This window comes from Tachysurus fulvidraco, chromosome 20, assembly GCF_022655615.1.
Source record: "Tachysurus fulvidraco isolate hzauxx_2018 chromosome 20, HZAU_PFXX_2.0, whole genome shotgun sequence".
NCBI lineage: Eukaryota > Metazoa > Chordata > Actinopteri > Siluriformes > Bagridae > Tachysurus > Tachysurus fulvidraco.
Window position 1 is genome coordinate 9079171 of NC_062537.1, and position 27915 is coordinate 9107085.

General features: G+C 37.4%; 2 protein-coding genes across 3 annotated transcripts; both read left to right on the plus strand.

Moving 5' to 3' along the window:
* Nucleotides 1–1117: 1117 nt before the first annotated feature.
* Nucleotides 1118–8959, plus strand: cct8 (chaperonin containing TCP1, subunit 8 (theta)). 2 transcript variants are annotated; one of them, XM_027171783.2, is made up of 16 exons: nt 1118–1284; nt 2125–2215; nt 2307–2386; nt 2935–3084; nt 4550–4730; nt 4835–4896; nt 5016–5153; nt 5874–6052; nt 6158–6224; nt 6310–6397; nt 6627–6742; nt 6857–6928; nt 7319–7483; nt 7591–7710; nt 8091–8222; nt 8719–8959. In XM_027171783.2, exons 1-15 carry the CDS (start codon nt 1225–1227, stop codon nt 8196–8198), a joined length of 1677 nt encoding a protein of 558 aa, XP_027027584.1. In that variant the 5' UTR covers nt 1118–1224; the 3' UTR covers nt 8199–8222; nt 8719–8959. The 2 variants fall into 2 exon arrangements, with proteins under 2 accessions (XP_027027584.1, XP_027027585.1); XM_027171784.2 differs by lacking the exon at nt 8091–8222 and having other exon boundaries at nt 1119–1284.
* Nucleotides 8960–9326: 367 nt separating this feature from the next.
* Nucleotides 9327–23845, plus strand: tmem135 (transmembrane protein 135). Its single transcript, XM_027171786.2, has 15 exons — nt 9327–9497; nt 11096–11223; nt 13872–13964; nt 16082–16115; nt 16214–16279; nt 16486–16532; nt 16641–16682; nt 16799–16960; nt 19420–19489; nt 20511–20678; nt 20842–20905; nt 20987–21063; nt 21272–21370; nt 22524–22591; nt 22794–23845. The coding sequence occupies exons 1-15, from the start codon at nt 9357–9359 to the stop codon at nt 22924–22926; spliced, it is 1392 nt and encodes a 463-aa protein (XP_027027587.2). The 5' UTR covers nt 9327–9356; the 3' UTR covers nt 22927–23845.
* Nucleotides 23846–27915: the final 4070 nt, after the last annotated feature.

Here is a 27915-nt window from a genome sequence, read left to right on the forward strand (position 1 = left end):
CTTGACCTTCTTTGCTTTCAGGAACTTTGATGTGGAGGCTGAAGTATGAGAAGGAGTGCCATCCTGTTGAAGAATTTGCCCTCTCCTGTTTTATGTAATGGGCAGCAAGAATGTCTTGATACCTAAGGCTGTTGATGTTGCCATCCCTCTGCAGATCTCTTGCATGCCCCCATACTGAATGTAACCCCAAACCATGAGTTTTACTCCACCGAACTTGACTGTTTTCTGTGTGAATCTTGGGTACATGCGAGTTCCAATAGGTCTTCTGCAGTATTTGCGACGATTGGGATGCAGTTCAATAGATGAAATCAACCTTCTGCCACTTTTCCACAGTCCATCCTTCCTGCAAGCTGTGGGCCTTGGCAAATGCAACACGATTTTTTAGTTGTCTTCTGTTTAATGCTGGTTTCTGGTGACCAGTTGTTATGTAGGTTTGCTGCAGTTGAAAAAGGGCAGGCCCTGGACTGTCGATCCAACAAGCGGTCCTCTCGAACAGTTGTCTTACAGGGTCTGTCTGACCTGGGCCTGTCATGAACTTCACCGGTTTCTTCAAATCTTTTTCTTATCCTCTCCACTTGACGTTTAGATACATTAAAGATGTAGCAGGAGACAGGAGACTCGCTCTTCAGGTTCTTGATAATCAGCATATATATCAGTACTGTGGTTGAATATTTGACATGCTGTCAGAGGTCAGGATGCATTTCAAATGAAGGTTGGGTGTGCTGGGGTTCTACTTCTACATGCCTGGGAATGTGTTAATTACAGTATTTCTCACAGGTGACACTATAAACTGTGGTTGTTGAATCCTTTAAAGATGTGACAAGACTTTTGTCTGAGCAGAGTCTGACCTTTCTGTCCTAATTAAATAATAAAAAATCAAGGTATGATAAGATTTTATTTTTGTAAAATAAGCTTAATCTAGAGGCCTTTGCCTTTCATATAAGCCACTTCTGATTACAAACGATCAACTAGAAGTCAAGTTATTATTTATTGTTACTACAACTTGGATAGGCGACAAGACTTTTGTCAGGGAGTGTAACAAACCGTATACGGAGTTCGACGGAATCGTTGATCTGCTATCTGACCTGTAAGGATGATGATCTATGATTCTGCACTCAACACTCGCCCAGTCTTTTCTTAGCTGCGTGCCTTGCCTTGTGGAGTGGCTTCAGGCAGCATCCAGTCCGGATTATTCTCATATCGGGGCTGTTCAAACGCGGAAAAATGGCGCTTCACGTCCCCAAAGCACCTGGCTTTGCCCAAATGTTAAAGGATGGTGCGAAGGTAAGAATCATTAGGATCCTACTTATTTTTAGGATCTGTTCTTAACGGTTAGCTAAGTAGCTAGTTAGCTAGCTAGCTAACGTGTTAGCCTGTTAGCCTGAATCTTGTGGGTGGAGAGTTCTAGAACAGGCTCCACCGTCTTAGCTAATCATTCAATTATTTAGCAAATTAGACCAGCTATACACGCACTAGATATTAGTAGTTAATTAAGGCAATGTTTCCTTTTATTCGAGAGCCATAACATCTAGACTTATTTTGATCATATGCTTTTTGTTGCATTAGCTGCATTGCTAGTTCAGCATGTGCATCTGCCGGCAAACTAGTTAGCCTGCTAGCTGCTTTACCCTGTCAGTAATTCTGATTTAACCAAATTAGGAAACATTGTGGGGAAGATTCACTGAAGCCTGTGCGAGGTTTGGGCGATAAAACAAAAACGCCATGTCACGCTTTGCTAATTAGGAAATTTCTCAGCAATTCAGTAATTTTGTTTTTTTAAAAAGTCTACAATATTAACAAATCTTTTGTCTTTTTGATCTTTTATGCTCAAAACGAGGTTTTCATTTATTAAAAATAAACGTAGAGGAAAAAATATATAAATGCAAATTTGTAATATTTGATCAGCTATTTACTGTATGTAATAATTTTTAAATAAATAAATAAAATAAACACAACATTGTATGTATACAACATGTATTTAGACACCATTTATAAGTATATCATTATTATGTCATCCAGACATACTTTTATTGGCTTATTATTGTTATTATTTATTTATTTTTAAAAATATAATGGGATGTTCTGTAAATTTGTACTGAGTTTGTATTATTTTCTGCTAATCAGCATTATTCAGGTCTAGAGGAGGCAGTTTATAGAAACATCCAGGCCTGCAAGGAACTGGCACAGACTACAAGAACTGCATATGGACCCAATGGTGACTGACCGTTTTCTTGCTTCAGGATTTTGCTTATTTAGTCTAGTTTGTAATGTAAATTTTAGTTAATGCATTTTATTATGTTTGCCAGGCATGAACAAGATGGTCATCAACCATTTGGAGAAACTCCTGGTAACCAACGATGCTGCCACCATTCTAAGAGAACTCGAGGTGAGTTTGGATGATTTTGTGACACACAGTTTGCGTTGCTAAATGAAGCCTCTTTGATCTGTCAATCCTCCCACATTTATCCCATGATTTGAAAATTATTCAGTCTCCCATCAATTCCTTGTATCAGATGTGCACAGATAAAATATTTGCCTGACAGTCAATCAATGTCTTGCAATCAATGAAGTAAGGTGATTTGTAACACGCCCAAAAAAAACATACACATTTGATGGTGTATTTATTTAGTGTATAACACAATAGCATTGATCTACATGGGCAGGTCTGTTATATAGTTGATACAGCTAGGGGGAAAATCTTCATTTAGTTAGTTCATTAAAATTACTTTAAAGTAAATGTCCGTAAGTAAAAACTTCTTATTTGCTAAATGTGTTTATTCTGTTGTTTGTCCTTGTATTCTTCCTGCAACTTTTCTCTGATTTAAGGAGACTCGATGAAAGAAATGAAACACCCACAGTGTCTTTTGTACTATGTCCACAGCAATTTTATAATATACAGCATAATGCCCTACATACTGGGTCTATCTCTTCTAGGTCCAGCACCCAGCTGCTAAGATGATTGTTATGGCGTCCCATATGCAGGAGCAGGAAGTAGGGGACGGGACCAACTTTGTCCTGGTGTTTGCTGGGGCTCTGCTAGAGCTGGCAGAGGAGCTGCTCCGAATGGGGCTCTCTGTGTCAGAGGTGAGGACGAACGTTGTAATTGTATTAAAAAGACAAACAAGAATTTTCTGGAAACCTGAAATGGCTGTAGTGTTGATATTACACCAGTACAGGTAATGATGTCACTAAAAAGGTTGTGACATGCTACTTGATATATACAACTAGAATATAAATAATTCTGTAGCCTGATTTTAAAGAACAGCCATCATGTTTTCAGACATGCTGTTCAAATTATTCTATCTGTTTTTCCTTAATTTTCCATAATCTTTAAATCCCTAAATTGTGTGTTTACTTGTGTTCCCCTTGAAGGGATTGTCAAGTTTGTATCTGTTTAAACAAATCAGTTTGTTCTTACTAACAGCCAGACTGCATATTTCATTAAAAAAAAAGTTTCTCGTTGGTAGAACACTTTGTCAATACGTACATACTTTGTATGTTATATTTACACACATTCGTTTTTAGGGAGTAGTTTATTTCTTCTGGTTACTGGATGAGTAAAGTAAAAGAAATGATTCAGCATTTTGATCTTGTTTGTACGCCTGGATGCGTACAGGACCATAATCTGCTGTTATGAACCTGTAATGTTATACACAGTGAATTCTTCATACTATCTCATCCCACTTCTGTCATGGTATCTAATGCACATGCTACAACAGTAATGGTCCTATAGTCTTCTGTGGAATTGTTTCATGCACACGTCTTATGAGGCGAAGAAATGTTATGGGCAAGAAATTGTTTTTTAATTCAAGTTCATTTGTATAACACCTTTTACAATGGACATTGTCACAAAGCAGCTTTACAGAACAAAACATAGAACAAAAGGTTAATATAAAGAGTAATAGAGTACAAAATTCAAGATCAATATTAGATATGTTTAAATGTGTTTGTATTAATCCCCAATGAGCAAGTATGAGGTGACTCAGGCAGCAGTGGCAAAGGAAAAACTCCCTTAGATGGTAAAGGAAGAAACCTTGAGAGGAACCAGACTCAAAGGGGAACCCATCCTCATATGGGTGACACTGGATGGTGTGCTAATAAATATACAGTCTGACAAATGCTGTAATGATGCAAAAGACCACATGGAGTGGGCATCCCCTCTTTAGTATAGCAGAGTCTTGGAGCTGGTAGATCTCTAGATGCCTCAGGATCCTCAGAGTCGGCCTCATCTCAGTGGAAGTCCAAAAACTTCATGGCACGGAAGACAATCAGAGCTGGTACAATGTCTGCATGCCTCGGGATGGGTGGAAAGAGAGAAGCAGTGGATGCCTCGGAATGGATGGAAAGAGAGAAGCAGTGGAGAGGGATTAACGTAGCTGCTGTTCATAATATTAGCAAGATTATGTTTACACCTGACTAAAGAGATGAGTTTTTAATCTACATTTAAACTGGGAAAGTGTGTGTGAGCCTTTTAGTCAAGAACCATCAGCTTTTAGTCCCTTTCAAGGAGTCTGTCTAAGTATTCCTGTCCCACCTTCTCACTTTCCAGGTCATTGAGGGCTATGAGATGGCCTGTAAGAAAGCTTTGGAAATTCTCCTAGACTGTGTTTGCACCTCTGCTAAGAACCTGCACGACGTGACCGAGGCCAAAGCCATGATCCGCACAGCTGTGATGAGCAAACAGTACGGAAATGAAGACTTCCTTGCTGACCTTATCGCACAAGCCTGTGGTGAGAGCATTCAGACACCTAACATGTATTTAATGCCAGTATTTTCTTGCTTTCATAATATTTACTTTACCTTTATTAAATGTGCTGCTTTTTCCTTTACACAGTATCGATCCTCCCTGAGTCTGGCAATTTCAATGTTGATAATGTGAGAGTGTGCAAGATTTTGGTGAGTTTTAATATGAAATCCTACTGTAAATATGAATATTATGCAATACAACACATCTGATATTTTGCGTATGCTTTTAGTCACTGGTTTCTTTTCTATTCAAATGTCTGTTCATGTAGGGTTGTGGGCTGCTTTCCTCATCCATGCTGTATGGTATGGTCTTTAAAAAGGAAACTGAAGGAGACGTCACATCAATTAAAGATGCAAAGATAGTTGTGTTTTCTTGTCCATTTGACTGCATGGTTACTGAGACCAAGGTGAGTGTAGTGGCTAAAATGACACAAATGAAATCTATATCTTTTTAAAATGTACAGTTTTCATTTTGTTGCAGGCATTTTGGTAATGGCTTAAAAATGTGTTTCTAATATTTAATAAATTAAATTAAATCCCATGTGTATTTAAATTTTTATTTAGATTTTTATATTTAGGGTTGATTTAAAAGGGGAGGAACGATCTAGGCTTTTCCCATTTTGATTCATGATAATGGCTTCTTGATTCGAATCTCAGGATACTGATTGAAGAAAAAATTACTGAAGAATTACAGATAAAACAAATTGCTATCAACAGTAGTTAATTATTAATATGTAAACAAAATGTACTTTAGGTTAATCGTATCTTTTTAAAATAGTAAAAAAAAAATTGATTGACCAGCAGTTTGACCTGAGGATTAAAACGTTATGTGGTTGTTACTGTATAATGCGTGTCGATCATTGCATCACTATGTTCATATGTTCAGATCACTCAGACTTTCCATAAAAGAATGTGATCACATGACCAACCTTCTCTCTACAACAGTGAAACTGCATTACATTATTAATTGAACGCTGCTTTTCATGATCTCATAAGTCTCTTAAAATATATTTGTGTGTGTGTGTGTGTGAGATAATAAATGGAGGAAATATAAGCTTAGTTATTAAAGAACCTGCCTTCAGATATTGGTAAATAAACTACATTACATTGGTTTGTGTATTCCTCAGGGCACAGTGCTGATAAAGAACGCTGAGGAGCTGATGGACTTCAGCAAAGGTGAGGAGAACCTTATGGAGGCCCAGGTGAAGGCGATTGCTGCTACTGGTGCTAATGTGATAGTAACTGGGGGCAAAGTGGCAGACATGGCATTACACTACGCCAACAAATATCAGCTCATGGTAGTTCGGTGAGTGCCTTCAATAGACTGATTCACCCATCTACTACTTCTCTCTTTCATACACCCACACACACTGTGCTTAATTTGATGTGATCTTTTTTTTTGTACTTTAAGGCTTAACTCCAAATGGGACCTGAGAAGGTTATGCAAAACCGTTGGTGCTGTGGCATTGCCTAGAATGGTAAGGTTTGTCTTTAGTTAACAATAGAACTTTGGTTTTTGCTTTGGATTTTTGTTGGTGGCATTTAATTTTTGTGTGTTGTCAGACTGTTCCTACCCCAGAGGAAATGGGACACTGTAACAGCGTTTACCTGTCTGAAGTTGGAGACACCCAGGTTGTTGTGTTCAAACATGGTGAGTTAAACTACTTCACCACCAGATATCTAGTGTATTTTACTCTGTTCTATCTGTTTGTGAATTTATGGTCTTGAAACACATTGAGGAAAGGTCTAGAGAGGGATAAAGAATATCCTCACACCCTTATCACAGTGGTGGCATACAAAATTGGCTCCAAACTCTAAAGCAAACATTTTCTGTACCATTCAGAAATTAATGCATGACTTACTGTATTTGTCTGAAACAGAGAAAGAAGATGGAGCCATTTCTACCTTGGTGATTCGAGGCTCCACAGACAACCTGATGGATGACATCGAACGAGCTATTGATGATGGAGTAAACACATTTAAGGTCCTTGTCAGGGTAAGTCTGTTCAGATGACTGAAGAAATATATTTTGTCATGTTTTATGGCTAATATTAAATCTGTTGCACAGAACAGACTCAGACACCTTGCTATTCTGTTTATTTATTTCTAGGACAAGCGGATGTGCCCTGGTGCTGGTGCTACTGAAATTGAACTGGCTAAACAGATCATGTCATATGGAGAGGTAGGTCACTGCCTTCATTAAAAACTGAATAGTACTTATTTATTCTCTCCTCATTATACACAGGTGTTAAAACTGTAAAATTCAACTTGTTTTGTTCTCGGACATGAAAAATTCACTTTAATTACACCAAATATTTTTGTTTTGTTATACAATTTTAGAATAGATTGAAGATGAGTTGTCAAAGGTATTAGTAGTCCACCAAGATAGTCCAAACCAACTCCAATCAACAAATGCTTGGAATACACTTTTAGGATAGAAAGAACAACAAACAATAACACATGGTTCATCTTGATCTATCACCTGTTCCAGCATGCAATGTCTATGGGTTCCTGCTTTTTTTTTTTTGTATAGATAGTGTTAAAACCATTAAAACAAATTATGTTATTACAGTCTTGCCCAGGTCTGGAGCAGTACTCTATTAAGAAATTTGCTGAGGCTTTTGAGGCTGTGCCACGTGCTTTGGCAGAAAACTCAGGCGTGAAAGGTAACGAGTTGATCTCCAAACTGTATGCTGTTCACCATGAGGGCAACAAAAACATGGGCTTTGATATCGAGGTGAGAGTGCAATCAGGAATGTGAACAAAAGGCTATTATGTTGGCTTTCTTGTGTTGCTGTCTTTTTTTTTTCTTGTTTGTTTAACTGTTTCTTCTTCATGTGGTAGGGTGAAGGGCCTGCGGTGAAGGACATGCTTGAGGCTGGAATTCTGGACCCTTACCTGGTCAAATACTGGGGTATCAAATTGGCCACAAATGCTGCCGTTACTGTCCTCCGGGTTGACCAGGTCAGCTGCTACCTCACGTTGTCACAAACTCTACTTATCCTCACAAAACTATTGTCCAGTTTTTGTTATTTCATATTCACAGTATCACACAAAACTGGAAAGGATTTTGTTTTATTTTGTTCCTTATTATCTGGACTTAATTCTTTGGCTGAGTAACAAATCACCCTTGATAGGTTCATGGCAGAATTGTCATTTGCTTGATTCATTACACTTCATTCATTGAATTTATTAAATTGACATTTAAAAGTTCTGCTAGCATTTAGCATTTGATCTGTGATCTGTTGATGGACATCCTTGGAAATAGAAAAAAAATGAATAAATAGGTAATATTATTCTGGAATCCCTTCAATTGTGTCTAAGCCTAGAATATACTGTATCAGATCATAATGGCGAAACCGGCTGGGGGCCCCAAAGCTCCCAAACAGCAAGGCCACTGGGACAAAGACGAATGGAACGAAGAGCCTGAAAAATTTGACACCCATCATTGATCAGAAACCCCAGAATTGGGACAGGTGCCCTATTTCTTTGTGTGCCTAACCACTTGTGTGGGAGTGCTGGATGGGACTGCATGAACACACTTACTGTTTTGTCTGCACCCTTTTCACAATTTGAACTGGCACAAGACGGTCTTTATGAAAAATACTGCACTGGATTATAGTTATCTTAGCTTTATATAAAAAGGAAGGTTTATATGAAGTTGTTTTGTGGATTTTTTTAAAAACTTGGATAAATATGATTTTGTTACTAATTTACACTCATCCATCATGTTAACTTGTGAAACTTTTCAGACATTTGTACAGCACTGTACTAACTGGTTCTCAATATGTACCGAAGAGTTGGAAAACTGAACATTATGTTCTGGTACAGGAATATCGCATGTCGCATGAATTGAAGCACTTTCCTCCCCTTTTAGAAGTGGTTAACAGACTTGAACTAACTGCTGTATGACTTCACCTTGTCTTTTTTCCCTTTTGTTAGTGTGATAATATTGTCTCCTTGTCTGTTCAGATTATCATGGCCAAACCAGCAGGAGGGCCCAAAGCTCCACAGGAGAAGAAGGACTGGGACGAAGATGATTGAGCCAGCATGTCCTGCTTAACCACTTAAACGTTTCATCTGTTTATTTAATATCAACACTTGTTTTGTATTATTTTCTTCCTTTTAGAACGAGCTTTTGACTTATTCATGTAAACATAAAAGGATGGCTCTGTAGTTTTTGTGGTCCCAATAAATGGCACTTGAGCTGTCATTTTGAGTGTTTATTGTTTCTTTTAATGTAAAGAAAGACAAAATCAGTTATTTTAAATTCCCTTATCCAAAGCCCATTTGTAAAGTAAGTTTAAATTATTTTTAGTGTTTAGCAAAGTAAAAATGACTAGAAATAAGACTTTAATTTAATGGTAGCAGCATTCCAGCAGTTTTCTAGCATTTTAGATGGTTTTTATTAATTAAAGCTTTTGCTTTTTTTCGATTGAATATTATCTCCTGAATTTGTAGTTTTGACCGTGTATTTCGCAAGTAAATAGCTGAATTGTTATTAAATTAGTGTTCAACTTGCGACTGGGGTTTCTGTCACTTTAAGGTACGAGTGCGCGCTCTTCTATCACAAGCACATGAGTGCGCGCTCCCGCGCTCTTCAGTTAAACATGGCTGCTCTCAGCAAGTCTATACCGCACAACTGCTATGAGATAGGACATACATGGAGCCCATCATGTACACTTTCAGCACTGCAAGTCACGGCCGGTGCGCTGGAGGTCTCTCTCAAAATATATGCACCGTTATATCTCGTAAGTATTTATACAGTGATTACTAATGAAGCTCGGTGACGTTAGCTAGCATTAAAAAGCAATGACACTGCTAGCGTATGTCTCGATTGTAACGAGATACATATTATATCTGTGGAAACGGTGTAAGTAAGTAGGTTACAGTCTTAATTTCTTCTGAAAGATTGCAAGCAGTCTTATATAATCAGGGCTCAAGTGATCAGCTCTAGTTCAGTGGTGAATGTCACAAAGAGAACAAGACTTGTGTACTTTTTAACTGCAAATCCATTTAATCTGATTAGCTAACTGAAGCCTTTACGTGCTGCAAGAGTTCATCAGAGCTAATCAGGTAAAGTCCTGTCGTTGAATCTGTGTCCTTTGTGGATGTACATCATCTGTGTTGTCCCTCATCACACAAAGAGAACAGTCATGAAGAAATACTGAAAAATCCCTGAAAATGTCCTGAAGAAAGAAAAAAACAACAACAATGCGTTCTTTTATAAGTAGTCAGAGTCGTCAAGGGAACAGACTAATTTGCATGTTCGTTGAATTATCATGGTCATTTGCATATTAGTATATTTGAAATGGAAAAAAAGAAGACACTTAGAATGTAGTTTTACAAAATAGAAATAAGATGCTAACTTATTTCCTGTAGGAATGGTTCTTGGTTCCACTAAATACTAGATACTAACTATCTGTACATTTGCAAGATATATTATTGCAAACATAAGGCAAAAAAAAAGAAGCTTTTATGTCAAGTTTAGAATGACAATGGGAATGTTTACGGATGGATTAACTTTTATTAATGTACATATAGCCATGAAGGTGTATGTATGAGGTGCATTGTGTGTGTGGGTGGGACAAACAAACATTCACCAATGATTGGTCACTTAAAAACAATGGTGCTCAGTGATTGGTTATTGAGAACATCAGCTCATGCACTAGTCACACTCTACAAAACTGGTGGTCAGTAAACTGAACCTGTTTTTTAACTCCTCATGTGAACTTGAGAGGCATATTGAGTGCAGAACAGCTGTTAACATCAGCTCCAAAAATCACTAGGTTTGCTTCTAAGCTCATTTTTAAAAAAAATAAGTAGCAAAATGCGTTTCAGATCTGTGTATTCTATCGAATTTGTTATACTAATAGGCTGATGAGTTACAATACATCCACTAATTAAATTGTATATATTTTTTAGCTTGTTGTGCAATCAGCAAAATTACATTTCATATATCCACTTACCTTGTGATGGTACACATGCCTGTATTTACCTTTTGCACAAGATTGACAAATCTTATTGCTGGCCATGTAACATACACCTTTGCTACAACACCAGCAAGCTGTCACCCATGCAGCATCAATTTTCCTTCTATTTTTTTAATTCACTGCTCATTAAAGTGCAGTGCTTGCAGAACAGCAGGTCTTCTTTTGAAGGCAGACAGTGACTCGGCTTTTCAGATACCCAGGGGACATTACAGAGAAAAAGACCAGAGAATCCAGGATACCCATTCTGTTACAATATTACAAGTAAAAGCCAAGTATATTTGTAGAAGTAAATTTAGAGTGAAAAGCCTGCCTTTTGACCAAATAGTACATTTCATACAAATGTAATTCCTCTTTAGATTGCAGCTATCCTACGAAGAAGGAAAAAAGACTACTATAAGAAGAGACTCATTCCTGAAATCCTGCAGTCTGCATCATTTCTTACTACAAATGGAGGCCTGTACATCGCTTTTTTCTGCATACTTAGGTAAGCGCACACGATCAGTAGCATTTTCTTTAATTATTTGCAATAAAAGCAAAGCCATTTTTCATGTCAGTTAAATAGCATGTCATTTTACAGACAGGGGCTATCAGTTTTCAAATCTCTGCTCTTAGCAACTGGTTAAAGTCCAGGTTCAATATACAGACTTCTAAAGAATTAATTTCTGTTTCACAATCATCAGACATCTGGATTTTCACCCCTTTATGACAGTAAAAATGAAATATAAAAGAATGTGTCCATTTGAGGGCTTCTTTTATAAGTTTCATTCTAACAAATGTTGTTATTCATGAACAAAAATCTCATATTTGAGGCTATACATAACCCCCTTGCAAACTTTAGACCATAAGTACACTGTTTTTTCAAGTCATGTGTTTTTTTCCCCTCAGTACAGCAGGTCAGTATCTGACCCCTAAACTGAAACTTTTCAAAACGACTAGTGTCTTTGAATGTCATCATGCGGATACTAAAATTGCAGCATATTGTCTGCAATCGTGTTTTTAAAGGGGTTACTGGAGAATAAATTAGCTTATGTCAACAGAAAACTGTGTGCAAATAGTCTGTGATGTGAAAATGTCTCTTGTTGCAAAATGCCCAGTAAATATTTTGTTGTTGTTATGTCTGTATACTGTCAGAGAAAATGAAATCAGTAACATGCGTCCAGATTTCTCTTTATTATTTTGTCTGATTGGACAGATTGGAACAACACAATCATGACATAGTTCTGGCTGCATTATGAAGGATAGATTAATACTAATGCACTTGTTCTAATATAGTATTCTATCTATTATAGGAGAGAGAGAGAGAGAGAGACAGACAGACAGACAGACAGACAGACAGACAGACAGACAGACAGACAGACAGACAGACAGACAGACAGACAGACAGACAGTGTTAGACAGACAGACAAAGAGTGTGAGTATCAGACAGAGAGAGAGAGAGAGAGAGAAAGAGAAAAAGAGAGAATAATCAGTCTATAATAAAAGTCTTCTTCTTGGCCAGGTGTGTGACATTTATTGTATCTTTAACGTAGGTTGATTTATTTTACTGGACCAGTCTAGATCTAATCTAATATGAAAATGACTTTTTGATTAATCTACATCTACATCTTTCTGATTAGGTACTTGTCACACAACATATTTGTTTTATGGTATATCTGTAATCCTATCTTGTTTACAATATACGTGTGCCAGCCTCTAAGCAAGAGCTCATTCAGAGTAGCAGTAAATTAAGACCATTCAGAAAAGAATTCAGTTTCTTTATATAATTACTATTTTTTGGATCATTTCTTTTGGTCTATAACAACAGTAGTGATTCAACAAAACATTATCGAAAATACACTTACTGGTTACTTTATTATGTGCTCATGCATGCATGTGGCTGCATTTCATAAAATCAAGCAGATGCAGATGCTTTAACAAAAGTCTTTGTACAGAATGGAGTAGAAAAGAAAACAGTCCAGCAGGTGGAATTCCTTTTTTAATAAAAGGGGGTCAAAGGAAAATTGGCATATCAGTTGGAGCTGCCAGGACAGCTATGTAACTACTCATTTACATGTCTGACATTAAGCAGACACCTTTATCCAGAGTGACTTACATTTTATTTCAGTTTATACAACTGAGCAATTGAGGGTTAAGGGTTTTCAACTGAGCAATTGAGGGTTAAGCAATTGAGGGTTTCTCAGGAGCCCAGCAGTGGGAGCTTGGTGTATCTGGGATACGAATTCATGACCTTCTGATCAGTAGCCCAACACCTTAACCACTGAGCTACCACATCCCCCCAATAACTACTCTTTACAGTCGTGGTGAACAAAAAAGCATTTTTGAATGTGCAATGCTACGTTTATTGTTTATATATAGAAATAAGAACCATTTGTGTCCCCTGGTGGTCCATCAACAGAAGGAACAAGAAGAGAGCAGGATTAAAATCCAGCCCAGTGGCTGTACAGAACCCAGAAAAGCTATTCAATACCTGATGGGCTTTTATTCCATGATCATTAATATCACTGTGAAATGTATGGTTTAAATGTAATATCTCAAAGTAATATCTCAAAGTCATACAATACATTTACAACAAGAAGGAGCAAAGTTCTCCTAACTTCTTTTCCAGATGTTTTAATATGACCTCATGTTATTACATATATATACATGTAATCATAGCTGTGAGAACTATTCAAGAAATATATTGATGCACAGCATAAAACGTTCAGGAAAACAGAACAAATATTGTAAATGGGATAGAGACATGGGTATGATGAGACTCTGTGCTTGTTTTAAAAAATTAGATATGTGATTCATGCTAAATGGCCAAGCAACATCCTGCAGACTCAAAAACATAGCAGTAGATCCTCAGTAGAATTATTCTGTGGGTAAACCAAGGACTGGTCCATATGTGATCGGAATATGTGAACGCATATATAAAACCGATCTTTTTTGTTCATGCACCACATTTAATTATGAACTTTTACGCATCAGTCCTCAGGACATTTATAAAGCATTGTTGAACATTTCAGCAGGATTATACAGGTTAGTCGATGTAGTTTAAATGCTTTTTTGGTTAGAACGTACTATTCTACTGTGTGCACCGATATTGATTTTGCATCCGTTTTAATGTTAATAAACACATTTGGTACACAGGAAGCTGCTGGGTCGTTTCTACTCCTGGTCAACGGGCTTTGGAGCTGCACTACCGGCTTCATACATCGCTATTCTGATAGAGCGCAAAAGCAGGTTTGCTTGGATTCCAACCTTCCCAAGTTTGAATACTGACATACTAACATGCAGAAAAAAATCACAATCAATATTATAAACAAATAAATGTTATACACTGTCCTCTCTAAAAGAATTGGAACAATGAGCCTTTTTATTTGTTTCTGCTATACATTGAAGGTATTTGGATTTAAGATCAAATGACGAATATTAGATGATAGATCTGAGTTTCAGCTTCCTGATTTTTTATTCATTCATTCATTCATTTTCTACCACTTATCCGAACTTCTTGGGTCACGGGGAGCCTGTGCCTATCTCAGGCGTCATCGGGCATCAAAGCAGGATATACCCTGGATGGAGTGCCAACCCAGCGCAGGGCACACACACACACTCATTCACTCACTCAATCACACACTACGGACAATTTTCCAAAGATGCCAATCAACCTACCATGCATGTCTTTGGACCGGGGGAGGAAACCGGAGTAAACGCGCTAACCACTAAGGCACCGTGCCCCTGATATTTTTAATTAGCTGTATTAAACAAATTGGAACATAACACTTTTGGTGGCTGAACACAAAATATTTAGGTGCAGGAACAGATAGTGTTAAAGTAAATAACTCTGATACACAGTTTAGACTGATTACACAATTGTAATTTTTGGTATACAGTTATATTAAAAAAATGGGAAGACTAGTTCCATTGAAGGTTTCTTCTTCTGTAATTTTCTTCTTCATTGAGGGAGTTTTTCCTTGACACCATCTGGTTTGAAAGAATCCTTTGCTTAAACAGTGACTTGCTGACATGTGCCAAACTGATGCCATCATCTTTTGTGATGCTTTACCAGACTTCTACTAAAATAGCTTCCTTCGGGTCTTTTTGAACTTCCACTTTCCCCCCGATGAAGGTCTTTGCTGTGTTGGCAGTAATAACATAAGACAATGAAAATGAGCAGACAGAATGTTTCTGTAGACTTCTCAATTGATTATTCTGCCATCATCATGAGTTATATCATCAATATAGATGACTGAGTCTGTTCCAGAAGCAAGTCAAGTCAAGAAACTTTTATTATAATTTTAACCATATATAGCTGACATAGTACATTGTGAAATGAGACAATGTTTCTCCAAGACCATGGTGTTACATACAGTAGAACAAAGACAGAGCTACATACAACACCGAGTTAAGGACTTAATTAAGTTAGTCCTAGTCACATAAAGTACATCTGTGCCACCTGGTGCAAACAGTGCGAGACAAAAGACATTACACAAAAGCGGCGCTGACCAGACTATAGACTGTATATACATGTGCAAAAAATACTGGAATGAAGCAGCCAAACAAGCCCAAGCCAGGATACTACCTCCACCATATGTGACTGATGAGCTGGTTTGTATTAGATCAGGAGAAGATCCTTGACCTTTCTATCACTTTGGTTACGTTTAAGCTTGGCCATCTGATTCTAACTGCTTATATTTAGTTCAAGATATAAATATCTTAAAAATGAAAGCTTAACTTGTGATCTATCAGCTCATATTTTCTTTTGTTCTCAAACCAAAACTCTTCAGTTTATAGCAAAAGCCAAATGATTGTTCCAGAACTTGCAAAGGTGACTGTATGCCAAATGCTGATAAGAGGATTTTGGGTTTCTCTACATACAAAAAATATTCCAGCATGTGAATCTGGAAAAGAATGAAATGATCTAATTAGCCAATCGAGTGGCTAAAGTGCAATGCAAATAATGTGCAAATACAGGACAAGAACATCAGTTAATGTGTACATCAACCACCAGAATGGGGTAAAATGTGATCTCTGTGAATTTGATTGCTGGTTGTTGGTACTAGTAGGGTGGGTTCCTCTCCTCTCATCCAAGAACAGGAATCTGAGCGTATAGTAGGCACAGGCTCGTTAAAACATTATAACTGAATATTGGAAACAGAGTTGTGACATTACTTTTTTTTAATCCTTAATCTAATGTTTTATGTGAACATGAACTAAAGCTCTTGGAGTCATTGAGTTGCTCCCACATGATTAGCTCATTGCATGAATGTGCAGGTGTACAAATAAAGTGGATAATTTATAAGTCTTCTTTTTTAATGTGTTGACTTATTTCATAATCTTTCATTTCTCTCTTGCTGCAGAAGAGGACTTTTAACAATATATATGGCAAACCTGGTGAGACCCTTAAGAATCGAATCAGGATTATTAATAGATATTATATATTGCAGGTTTTCTATTATGCTAAACATTTTATAATGTTCTCTCATTTCTAGGCAACCGAGACAATATTTCGGATGGCTGTCACACGAGGCATCATTAACCCTTTAAAACATGGAGAGGTACAAGTAGAATTGAACTTTCTAAATGTTTGTTATACTTCACTGTACTGATGTATTTATTGCTAAGATAACTTGAATAATTGGGTCCATCCTGCATGTAGGGGTATATTTGCTCTTTTCTTATGCTAGCGTGTAAATTTATTTTCACATGGACTTAACATTACTTGGGTCTGACAATCTCCATCTCTGTGATTGTCACTTTTCAGGTTCTCCTTTTCTGTATTACTGCGTCACTTTACATGTTTTTCTTCAGGTGAGTTCAAACCTTTTTGCGCAAAAGGAACTACGTGGTATGTTAAAGATCATTATGGAAGTCTGCTTCTGACTTGTAGATATTTCAGTTATTTCGTTTCGTTTTCAGATGTAAAGACGGACTTAATGGTTTTGCTTTCTCAGCATTGAAGTACGTATTTGTATTACAAAATGATTTTGTTTTTTTTTTTGTTTTTTTTTACCTAAAATTTGTTGTTGCAAAAAATGCTGCTATTATTATATAATTCTTCTTGTTTGTCATGGTAGGTTTGTTGTAGGAAAAGAAGAGATCCCCACACATTCCAGCCTGTCTGAGCTGCCCAGTGCATCTCGATCAGAAAGGCCAGTTTTACCTCCAACAGATGCTGAACAGCCTTCGACATGTGGAAGGAGCATCGCTGCTCTGACTCGCAGGCTGCTGGACTTTCTGTGAGAATACAAACATTTAATCTAGCTTTGAATATTATTGTGTAGAATGTATGTAAATAATTATGTTGGCTTTGTAGAAGCCAACATTCTGATTTCCGTTATAAGCTTATTATTATTATTATTATTATTATTATTATTATTATTATTCTTAGACAAAAATTTATTTTAAAAAATGCGGCCTAGGGCGTTCGAGCCACATGCACCAAATTCGGATATGTCGTAGACCCTGGTCTGAAGTTTGTTGCTTCTATTTTTCTAAGCGATCAGAATTCCGGCATTCCCGGTTCGGAAGCTCAAAATGGCCTTTTTTCCCATAGACTTCCATTATAAACTTCTGAAGTTTGTATTTCGGCAGGTTTTCGAGCGATTTACACCGAACTCGGACAGGTTCTTTAGGACCTTACTCCGGACCAAATTTTTATTTCGGAGTTCCGATGGAATTTTCGGTTTTCCCGTAGTCGACGATCGAACATCCCATAGACTTGAATAGGGAATTCCGAAAAGTCCTCTAAGCTCTCACACACACAATACATCCAACATTAAGAACTGCATGTAATGTTCTATGCAGTATAATAAGTAGAATCCCATAATGACTGCAGTATTGACATGAAACGTCCAAACCCTCAGTAGCCACTTTTTGCCAAAAGTATTGGCACCCCACCGGGTATTCTGGTGACGTCACTCGACACCACGTGACGTCACGTGTAGCCCCGCCCCCAAAACAAGCGAAATCAAAAATTTGCACAACATGGACATGTGACATATCAAAACACTCAGCACAATGACGGGATTTGCCCCACGGGTATTCTGGTCACGTCACGTGAGGTCACGTGACATCACGTGAAAATTAAAAATGTGCACAACAGGGACATGTGACATATCAAAACACTCAGCACAATGAGGGGAACTGCACCATGGGTATTCTGGTAACGTCACGTTTCGTCACGTGTAGCCCCGCCCCCAAAACAAGCGATATCAAAAATTTGCACAAGATGGACATGTGACATATCAAAACAATCAGCACATTGAGGTGAACTGCCCCATGGGTATTATGGTCACGTTACGTGACGTCACGTGATGTCACATGTAGCCCCGCCCCAAAAACAAGAAAAATTAAAAATTTGCACAAAATGGACATGTGACATATCAAAACACTCAGCACAATGAGGGGAACTGCCCCACGGGTATTATGGTCACGTCACGTGACGTCACGTGATGTCACATGTAGCCCCGCCCCCAAAACAAGCAAAATTAAAAATTTGCACAGCATGGACATGTGACATATCAAAACACTCAGCACAATGAGGGGAACTGCCCCACGGGTATTCTCGTCACGTCACGTGACGTCACGTGTAGCCCCGCCCCCAAATCAAGCGAAATCAAAAATTTGCACAACATGGACATGTGACACATCAAAACACTCTGCACAATGAGGTTAACTGCCCCACGGGTATTCTGGTGATGTCACGTGATGTCACGTGTAACCCCGCCCCCAAAACAAGCGAAATGAAAAATTTGCACAACATGGACATGTGACATATCAAAACACTTAGCACATTGAGGGGAACTGCTCCACGGGTATTCTGGTCACGTCACGTGACGTCACGTCACGTGTAGCCCCGCCCACAAAACAAGGAAAATAAAAAAAATTGCACAACATGGACATGTGACATATCAAAACACTCAGCACAATGAGGGGAACTGCCCCACGGGTATTATGGTCACGTCACGTGACGCCACGTGTATCCCCGCCCCCAAAACAAGGAAAATAAAAAAAAATTGCACAACATGGACATGTGACATATCAAAACACTCAGCACAATGAGGGGAACTGCCCCACGGGTATTATGGTCACGTCACGTGACGCCACGTGTAGCCACGCCCCCAAAACAAGCGAAATCAAAAATTTGCACAACATGGACGTGTGACATATCAAAACACTCAGCACAATGAGGGGAACTGCCCCACAGGTATTCTGGTCACGTCACGTGAGGTCACATGATGTCACATGTAGCCCCGCCCCCAAAACAAGCGAAATCAAAAATATGCACAACATGGACATGTGACATATCAAAACACTCAGCACAATGAGGGGAAATACCTCACGGGTATTCGGATCACGTCACATGCTCATGTCTGCTCACCTCCAAAAGTATTGGCACTCTAGCGGTCCAGTAGCTTTCACAATCCTTCTGTCCACTTGCCTCCAAAATGCACCGGCCTTTGCGAATTCTTGCACCGTCAAAGCCAACATCAAAGTTTGTCGCGACGAACTTTACAAATCTAGTTCAAAATTATTATTGTTCATTTCGTTTCAACTTTTTACTTGAATAAACAGTATTACATTTGAATGTTTTTAATATAACGGTACATTTTAACGTTAAACAAGTAAAACACTTTGATGCTCTCCTCTTTATACCGCTTGTTTACATGTTCTGTACTATGCTGCCCTCTTTTAGATGCACACATGGTCCCAGACATAGGTGTTGCAAACACTACCAGGACAACTGCATCTCCTATTGCATCAAAGTAAGAGTCTGTGCCCTTTCTTAGCTTTACTGCTAGTGGGTTTGTATCTTTGTGTGTCGATGTGAAGATGGCAGAAGGCTTCATTTGGATTAACAGATCTTTTGGTCAGTATGTAAATTGTCGCTACACATTTAACTGTAGGTCACTAAAATAGTATGTACAGTAAAAGTTCTCCCTTTAACATTTCATAAAACTTTCATAACTCATTACAGCCAAAGGTTTGTGGACAACTGATCGTATCATTCACATGTGCTTTTTGAATATCCTCTCCTGATATATTTCACCTTTACTGTTCCGGAGAAGGTTTTCCACTAGATTTTGGAACCCTAAGAGTCCGGATTAGTGCTACTGAGGTCAGGCGATTTTGGGTGAAGAAGCCTGTGGTACAGCCAGTGATTCATTCCAATGGTGTTCAGTGGGGTTGAGGTCAGGCTTCTGTGCAGGTCACTTAACTCAAGTTTTTCCAACCCAAACATGGTAAACCATGTTTTCATGGACTTTGTGAACAATGATGTTGTCATGCTGGAACATGTTTGGGCCCCTTGGTTACAGTGAAGCAAAACCATACTGTGTATGAATGATTATATCAATGAACAATATAATCAATTTATGTTAAATACTATTATTAAACAAGTTTATATAACTATAATTTGACTTCTAATTTATTATGGTATTGATAGTATATAGTAGTATCTGCCAGCTCTAGTAGCATAACAGCAACATCTACAGACCTGTGAGTACTTAAATTAGCACATAAAAAATTGTTTTCTCTGTATATTTCCTCCCCAACAGAGTTTTTAGACTGATGTTATTCTTAGTCTGTGACCTAATAAACTAGTATCAGGAAGTGTTTATTGATAGAGACTTCAAAGCACATCTGTAGAGGTTTCTGACAAAAGCCAAACATTTATTGAGTGAGGTAAAGGTCTGTATCATTACAGGGTCTATCAAAGAATATAACTAAAAACTGCTATCTAGAGGCATAAAGTGTTAAAAAAAACCTTTTTGTGTGCGTCTCAAGGGATTCATCCGCATGTTTAGCGTGGGTTACCTTATCCAGTGCTGTTTGAAGGTTCCATCAACATTTAGGCATGTTTTCACCAAACCCTCTCGTCTTCTATCACTACTCTACAATAAGGAGAATTTCCAACTGGGAGCCTTTCTCGGCTCATTTGTCAGCATTTACAAGGTAGAGATTTTCAATGTGTCATTTTTAACGTGTGACCTGTCATCGCGTATCATATTCACTGCCTGCAATTTTGGTTTCTGTTCATTTTAAAGCTTTTTTTTCACTTATATTGCTGTCGGTTTCTGATATTTTTGTTTGGTTTTATTTCTTCCCCTTCTTGAAGGGAACTAGCTGTTTCCTTAGGTGGGTGCGTAACCTGGATGATGAGCTCCATGCACTTATAGCAGGTATATTCCTTTTTGTGTGTTTTCACTGTGTCGTTTGCTTTCTGCTCTTGGATGATCTAATCTAAGGGTCTGTTCTTTCAGGTTTTCTCGCAGGCATCTCCATGTTCTTCTATAAGAGCACCACCATCTCCATGTATCTCTTTTCAAAGCTTGTGGAGGTGACTTTAATTTTCATATTATTACAGTTTATTTTCATACAATAGCTTTAAGTAATACATCCTAAAGCTGTAGTACATTTCTTAACTATTTTATAAAGTATTTTATAGATTAGAAATATTTTATTTATAAGCTAGGATCTGATGTGGTATATTGGCACTCGCTGTATTTCTCTTCACTACATTGGGTTTTTTTACCATCTCCTGACAGACCATGTACTTCAAAGGAATCGAGGCAGGACACTTCCCCTACTTCCCTAATTCTGACACGTTAATCTATGCCATCTCAACGGCTATCTGCTTCCAGGCTGTGAGTCCTCACAACTGCATTTAAGACACATTTTAAACTCGATAATTTATGCAACCTTAATGTACGATTATTCAATCTGTGATAAAAACCTGACCGGTGTCTTCGGTTATGCCTGTGGTGGCCTTTGAAAACCCTTCAGGCGGTCACATTTTGACATTTAACAAGCCGTACAACGCAGAAACAGGTTCTAGTGAAGTGAAATCTTAATGCCACAGTATACAAAGGCATCTTACACAACCATATGCTCCCAATTTTGTGGCAGCAGTTTGAAGAAAGGTCCAGATGTGCGTTCAGTATGTTAACAGGCTTACAGCTTCTCTCTTAAAATATATCCAACATATTGCATTTTATTACTTTCACCTGTGGGTGGCAGCAGGCTGTGTAAATGAACTATTAAGGCTGCAGACAAGTACAAACCTGGAAACCACTGAGCATTTTGTAAGGTACTGTGTGAGTCCAAAACTAAAGTGGATATTAAACATGAGCAATTGTATTACAATTGTGTTGAGAGTGGGGGTTTCCTTAAAATGTTAAAGCTGATAGTCTGAACTTTAAAGTCATATTTGTTATTTAATTTGAAATCCAATTTATTTATTTTACATTATATTTTTATTATCCTGAACTTTTCATGTATCTCTACCAGAAGGATTTTTTTTAAGAATTTGGTATTTTATATTTTTAGACCAGATACTATATGACACATATTGTACATATAAAATTATATATTTTAAATTTGAATAAGTATTTTGAAAATCTGTTTATAGTCCAGTTCCAGGATCAGTTTATACAGGGCCATCATACATAAATATATGTATATTAATTGATATATTGTTCACTCAATATACACAGCATTTTGCCGCCATGTAGATTAAAGCACGTTTTATCTAACCGCAGTGAAAATGTTCTTCTCCTTCTGGAAAATGTTCCTATTTTGCACTAGCGAAAGCAGAATATTTGTGACTGGACATATTTACATGTATATTTCTGGCATTTAGCAGCTGCCTTCATGATAATCGACTTACAAAACGTACACGATGTGTCCTAGCTAGTATTTAAATGTAATAAAGGTAATACATTATCAGATTGTTCAGCACAAGCCCAGAAAGTTTAAATGAGTTTTTGTATTAATGTTTTATTTGTTGATTCGTTCTAGGCGGTGATGGAAGTGCAGAATCTGCGACCATCATACTGGAAGTTTCTCTTGAGATTGACCAAGGGCAGGTCAGTATGTATAGACTGCATTTCTTTGCTTGCTGCTTATTATCAGGAGCTGAGGCAGAGTGTGTGGGTGTATTTTGGTGTGGGTGATTTTTCTGGCAAAAATAAAGCAAACTGAAAGCAAGCTGAAGCCAGAGTTTAGCTAAGCATGTTAGATAACCTCCAGTTGTTTTTTTTTTGTTGTTTTTTTTTTGTAAATCTTCAGGTTTGCACTGATGAACAGAAAAGTGCTGGATTTGTTTGGTACTGACTCTTCTAGACACTTTAAAGGCTTCACTCCCAAACTGGACCCCAGATACACGCTGTTTGTTCAAGATGAAGACATGCTGCTAAGTTAACAAGCTATGAAGATCACTGCAGTGACCACCCAGGCTGCCTCATTCAACAAATAATGTGAATATAATTGCACTGGTTGCTAGTATAAAATTCTGGCATTGCCAGAAGGCAGTATTAAATCCTCCTATCCAATCGTAATCCTTGGAGTTTAATTGGAACAGTTTCCTACCACACTGAAACTGATTGAAACATTGCCAGAATTAAGGCTTGTATGTGTAAGACTTCTCATCATTCAGTCATTACACGTGTAGTGCTGAGACCATCATTTTTATTTTAGTTGTGACTATGAATACTTGACTTAATAACTTAATTTCAGATGTGATTTTAAACTAGATTGCTTAGATATGGAAGAATGTGTAACACTATTGTAACTCTATCCAGTGGAACAATCAGGCCTTTCATTTACTCATCACGATGTATGAGCAAATGTCCAAAACATGTGACAGATACACAAGAATTAGGGTTTCCTCTGAAGTGGAATTAAACTTTCATGTTCTGTAAACTTTCTGGCCTTTTTGTAGAAGTACATAAAACATTACTTGAAAGCATTCAAGAGGAGAAAATCAACATAACCTAAGTTTAATCGTGCATGTCCAAGATCAGCACTAACTGAATACATGCTTCGGATAAAAAGCAGGTTTGCATCATGAAACACATTGAATATGTGTATAATTATTGAAACATTAGGGTAGCACAGATTTTCTTTAATTTTAATGAATTTAGTGATATATATAATTATAGAAATATTCGGGTAGCACAGATTTTCTTTAATTTTAATGAATTTAGTGATATATATATATATATATATATATATATATATATATATAATCAAAATATTCTACATGTATGAACATGTAATTTATGTAAAATTGTTGCTGTTTCTATAAGTAAATAATTTATATTAAAATGTCTTCCACTGCATTTCTGTGGATAGTTTTATTTGATGTCCTTCTGAACAGTGAAACTTTTTTTTTTCCTTGCAGGTTTAATAAAAGGTTTATTTTTTAGCTGTTTCTTACAATCTTAATAACCTGATGTCTATGCAACAGCAAAACAGGTACTATTATATAGTCGAGATATATGTGAGCTATTTATTATTAATCATTTCATGAATCATTTCAAATGTACTATGCTGTTGTTACAGTTAAGAAAAACAGTTACGATGCAGGACGAGGACATTAATTTCAGATCTCAGGATGTATACAACTACTCAGAACAAAAATTGTTAAAGTATGGAAAGATGAGTGTTAGGAGATCCCAAAGTCATAGGAGTGAGGCAGAAAAGAGGAAAGAGATGGATGCCTGTCCGCTGATGAGTTCAGAAAGACATACTAGCTCGGTCATTCTGTTATACAATTTTTTTTCATACCAGATTTAACTAGTAAATTTATATAACACAAAAAACAAATACCACCTGACAGACACAGTACCTGCTGCCTCTGCTCCTTTGAACTTGTAGACTCTGAATATAAAATCATTGAACAGCAATCACTTTATCAGGCAGCAATTCCTCCTTTCATGACCAATATTGATATAGGCATACACAACACTGCTGATTGACCCTGAGAGTTTCATCCCTACATTGAATCATTGTATCGGTAGTGTTGAATAATCTTTAGCGTCTTGGATGTGGAATTGAATAATTGATTGAATGGTGCTTCGTGGGAATGTTGGAATTTTTAAACTTGATTGAATAAATCCTTCATCCTCATGAAGCATAATAAGGCCCTTCCAGGAGCATGTGCGTTTATAGAGATCACTTGAAACACAGGCAGAACCCATTCAGATCATTCTGAATCTCCTAAGGCAGCTCAGCCTAATTTAGAAGTTTCATAACAACAGCATATAGTTACTTTTTATAAATTATTTTGCAAACTACTTTGCTTTTCAATACTAAGGAAAATTTTGATTTATGACATATAGATGAATACATGTGTGTAAAAATTGGGGAAGGCACTATAGAATTTCTATTATATAGAATTATATAGAAATTCTGATATTTTTGTCCACTGGAGGGTGATGTGGTGCTGCCCTGAAATCATGTCCTGCAACCATTGATTTGATGTAGGTTGTGCAAATGATCATTCTATAACTTTGAAAAATACTTTGGATCCAAACTGGTAGAATGTGAACAGCTTCTGTTATTTTAAGTTTAACTTTTTTATAACTTATGTCTTTTCTATCTGTCCTCCCTTGTTGGTTGTTGACTTAATCTCCTGATTGTAGAGTATGTTATACTAAAGGGCTGAACCATTTTCTACACACCAGAAGTTAGTTAGCTTCCGGAAGTCATAGAATCGAGGCGCATAAGCTGCACAGGTTTCAGCCTTGTGCTTTTCACATGATCAAGCCTAAGCTCTGGCTTGCCTGGGGTCAGAAAAGTCCAGGACTTGTTCCTCATCACTCATTTATTCTCATTGTGTTTTCACAGAGAACCTTCTGTGTGAGAGATTTCTTCCTCCTATAGGCCACTTAACTAAAACCCCAGGAATGCATGTGTACTGCTGCGTTGTGTCCAGAGAGGTGTGGTGGTCTTACTCTTTGCCCTAAACTCCCCCAAACCACATCACCAGACAATCCCATAGTATACCCTTTCACCACACACACACATGCACACACACACGCACGCACGCACACACACGCAAGCACACACACACACACAGACTCACACACACACACACACCACAACCTCTTCTTTTAAAATAATAACTCAATGGCTTTTCAATATGCTATAGATCAGTTATTGATGCTCCACTTTACAACAATGTCTTTTAAAATGGTCTGCAATTTCTCATCAGATGGGGAGAGAGGAACACTTTTCACTTCTCTCTGGTGACAGTAATTTTATCTCTGGTCAGAGGTTCACACATCTTGAGAAATAATTTTGGAGGGGCAAAACAGATCCTAAAAATATGTTTTCTGAAATGTTGTTAACTATCCTCCAATCACTGAATCAGTTCAGCCTCACTTTTGATTTACTTTACATATGTTAATGTGCTCTGTCTTAAGGGATACGCATCTAATTAAGCCAGTATTTTTTTTAACTGACCTTGAGAAAATTGCACAAGGAAGAAATTCAACCATATAAGGCTCTCATTTCCCCACAGAGCTCATAAAAATAACGACTCAAAGTTTCTGTGAACACTTCTTTTTGCGCGTAGGCCAATCACGCCCGGTTGTCGCCGTGGCAACAGGAGCTTGTCATATCACTGCATGAGCTTCTGAGGGTATGTGTGTGTGCGTGTGTGTGTGCGTGTGTGTGTGTGCATGTGGATGTTTAGTATAATGAATGTTAACATTTAGAGAATTTCAGATATCTTTGTATAATACCATACAATCTTTTGCACTTCACACACTCCCACTTACACAGTCTTCAATGGCTACATCCAAAACTGCATTGTGATCTACTATTAAATATTCAACACTACTCAAAAATGCTCATGTACTTTATATACTGGATAAACTAGATATATATAGGTCCACTACAATGTCATTTTTGTTTGTCAGTATGTATCCTAAGGTGGTCATATATTAATTGGTGTGTGTGTGTGTGTGAGAATGAGGGGTTTCTAGATTTATTGCATATAATATCCCAGTATAGTCTATCTATCTATCTATCTATCTATCTATCTATCTATCTATCTATCTATCTATCTATCTATCTATCTATCTATCTATCTATCTATCTATCTATCTATCTATCTATCTATCTATCTATCTATAAAACACTGTTTGTATGTTGCAATAGAGGATGATATGAAGCATAGCAGCATGCATTTGTGTACTGTAGATGGGTTGTAATATGTGTACAATGGCACAAGCTAATTATTACCACTTTATTAGGGTATAGGATGCGGTATGGTTTTGCTGCATTAATTAGCACCTGTTAAGTACAGTAGTACAATATTTGGACATAGCTTCAGATTTTATATTTACCTACATTATTATGCAGAGTCTGTTGTCTACAAACAGCACTGAACAAGGGACCATGTCATCCTGTCATGTATAAACAGATAAGGTGTGTGTGCATTGTTATTGTCCTCTGTGCACCTGCACACACTGTGCTTTTCCTTCTTCCACTGCTGGTCTTGTCAGGTGTATTTGGCAGAATGAGGCCACACACTCGCATTCACAACAGTGCAATAGGTTTAAGTGCTTGCAATTTTCTGTAGTGCATCAGTGCATCTTCACACTGGTGTATTTCTACACTGTGGCTTCATTATAGTGAAATTCTCTTGTTGTCCATGTTGTCCAATTGTTGCAAACATGATCTATGGGTACCCATTTTTGTGTTCTTATAAATGAGTGAATGAAAGAAAACATGATGCTCATTAAACAACACTCTGGTGGGCTTTAGCAACTTTTCCCCCAGACTTTTGTATTAAAACACGGTAAACTTGATACGTACCAGAAATCATTTGGTTGAAAGAATCATTTCCGTTTGGCTGTACAATCAACTCCAGGACTATTTACACTATCCCTGAATGTAAACAAAATGAAAATATGACACCCATTTTGAAGTTTTTCCAGATTTTTAAAACTATATTTAAATTGTTTATATAGTATATTAACTTTCATGAAAGGTTAAGATGAAAATATTTTGCCACATATAAAAGAAAAGGAATTCTAAAAACTTCCCGTCCTCTCCAGCAAAAATTAAAACAGAATCTCAGCTCTATATATTCTACTATCTGAATGTTGGACTGGGCTTTGGGTATACCTTTTCTTCTTATCTTGGAGATAAATTCATTTGTACTCTAGGTTTAATTAAAGTGTGAAAGAGATGTGTCTGGAGGGTAAGGCCCATGGCACAGAAGTTTGGGACTCTGTGCTCTTTCTTTCTCAATCTCACATGTTAAAATGGGTCCTCTTTTTAATTACAGAGCAGAAGCCATTACACTTTGATGCTCCTGACAGTTTTAATAAAAATAACTACTAAGCTAATCCTAGATCAGCTTTCTATGTAATGACCCAAGTGTGAGTTGGTTGTG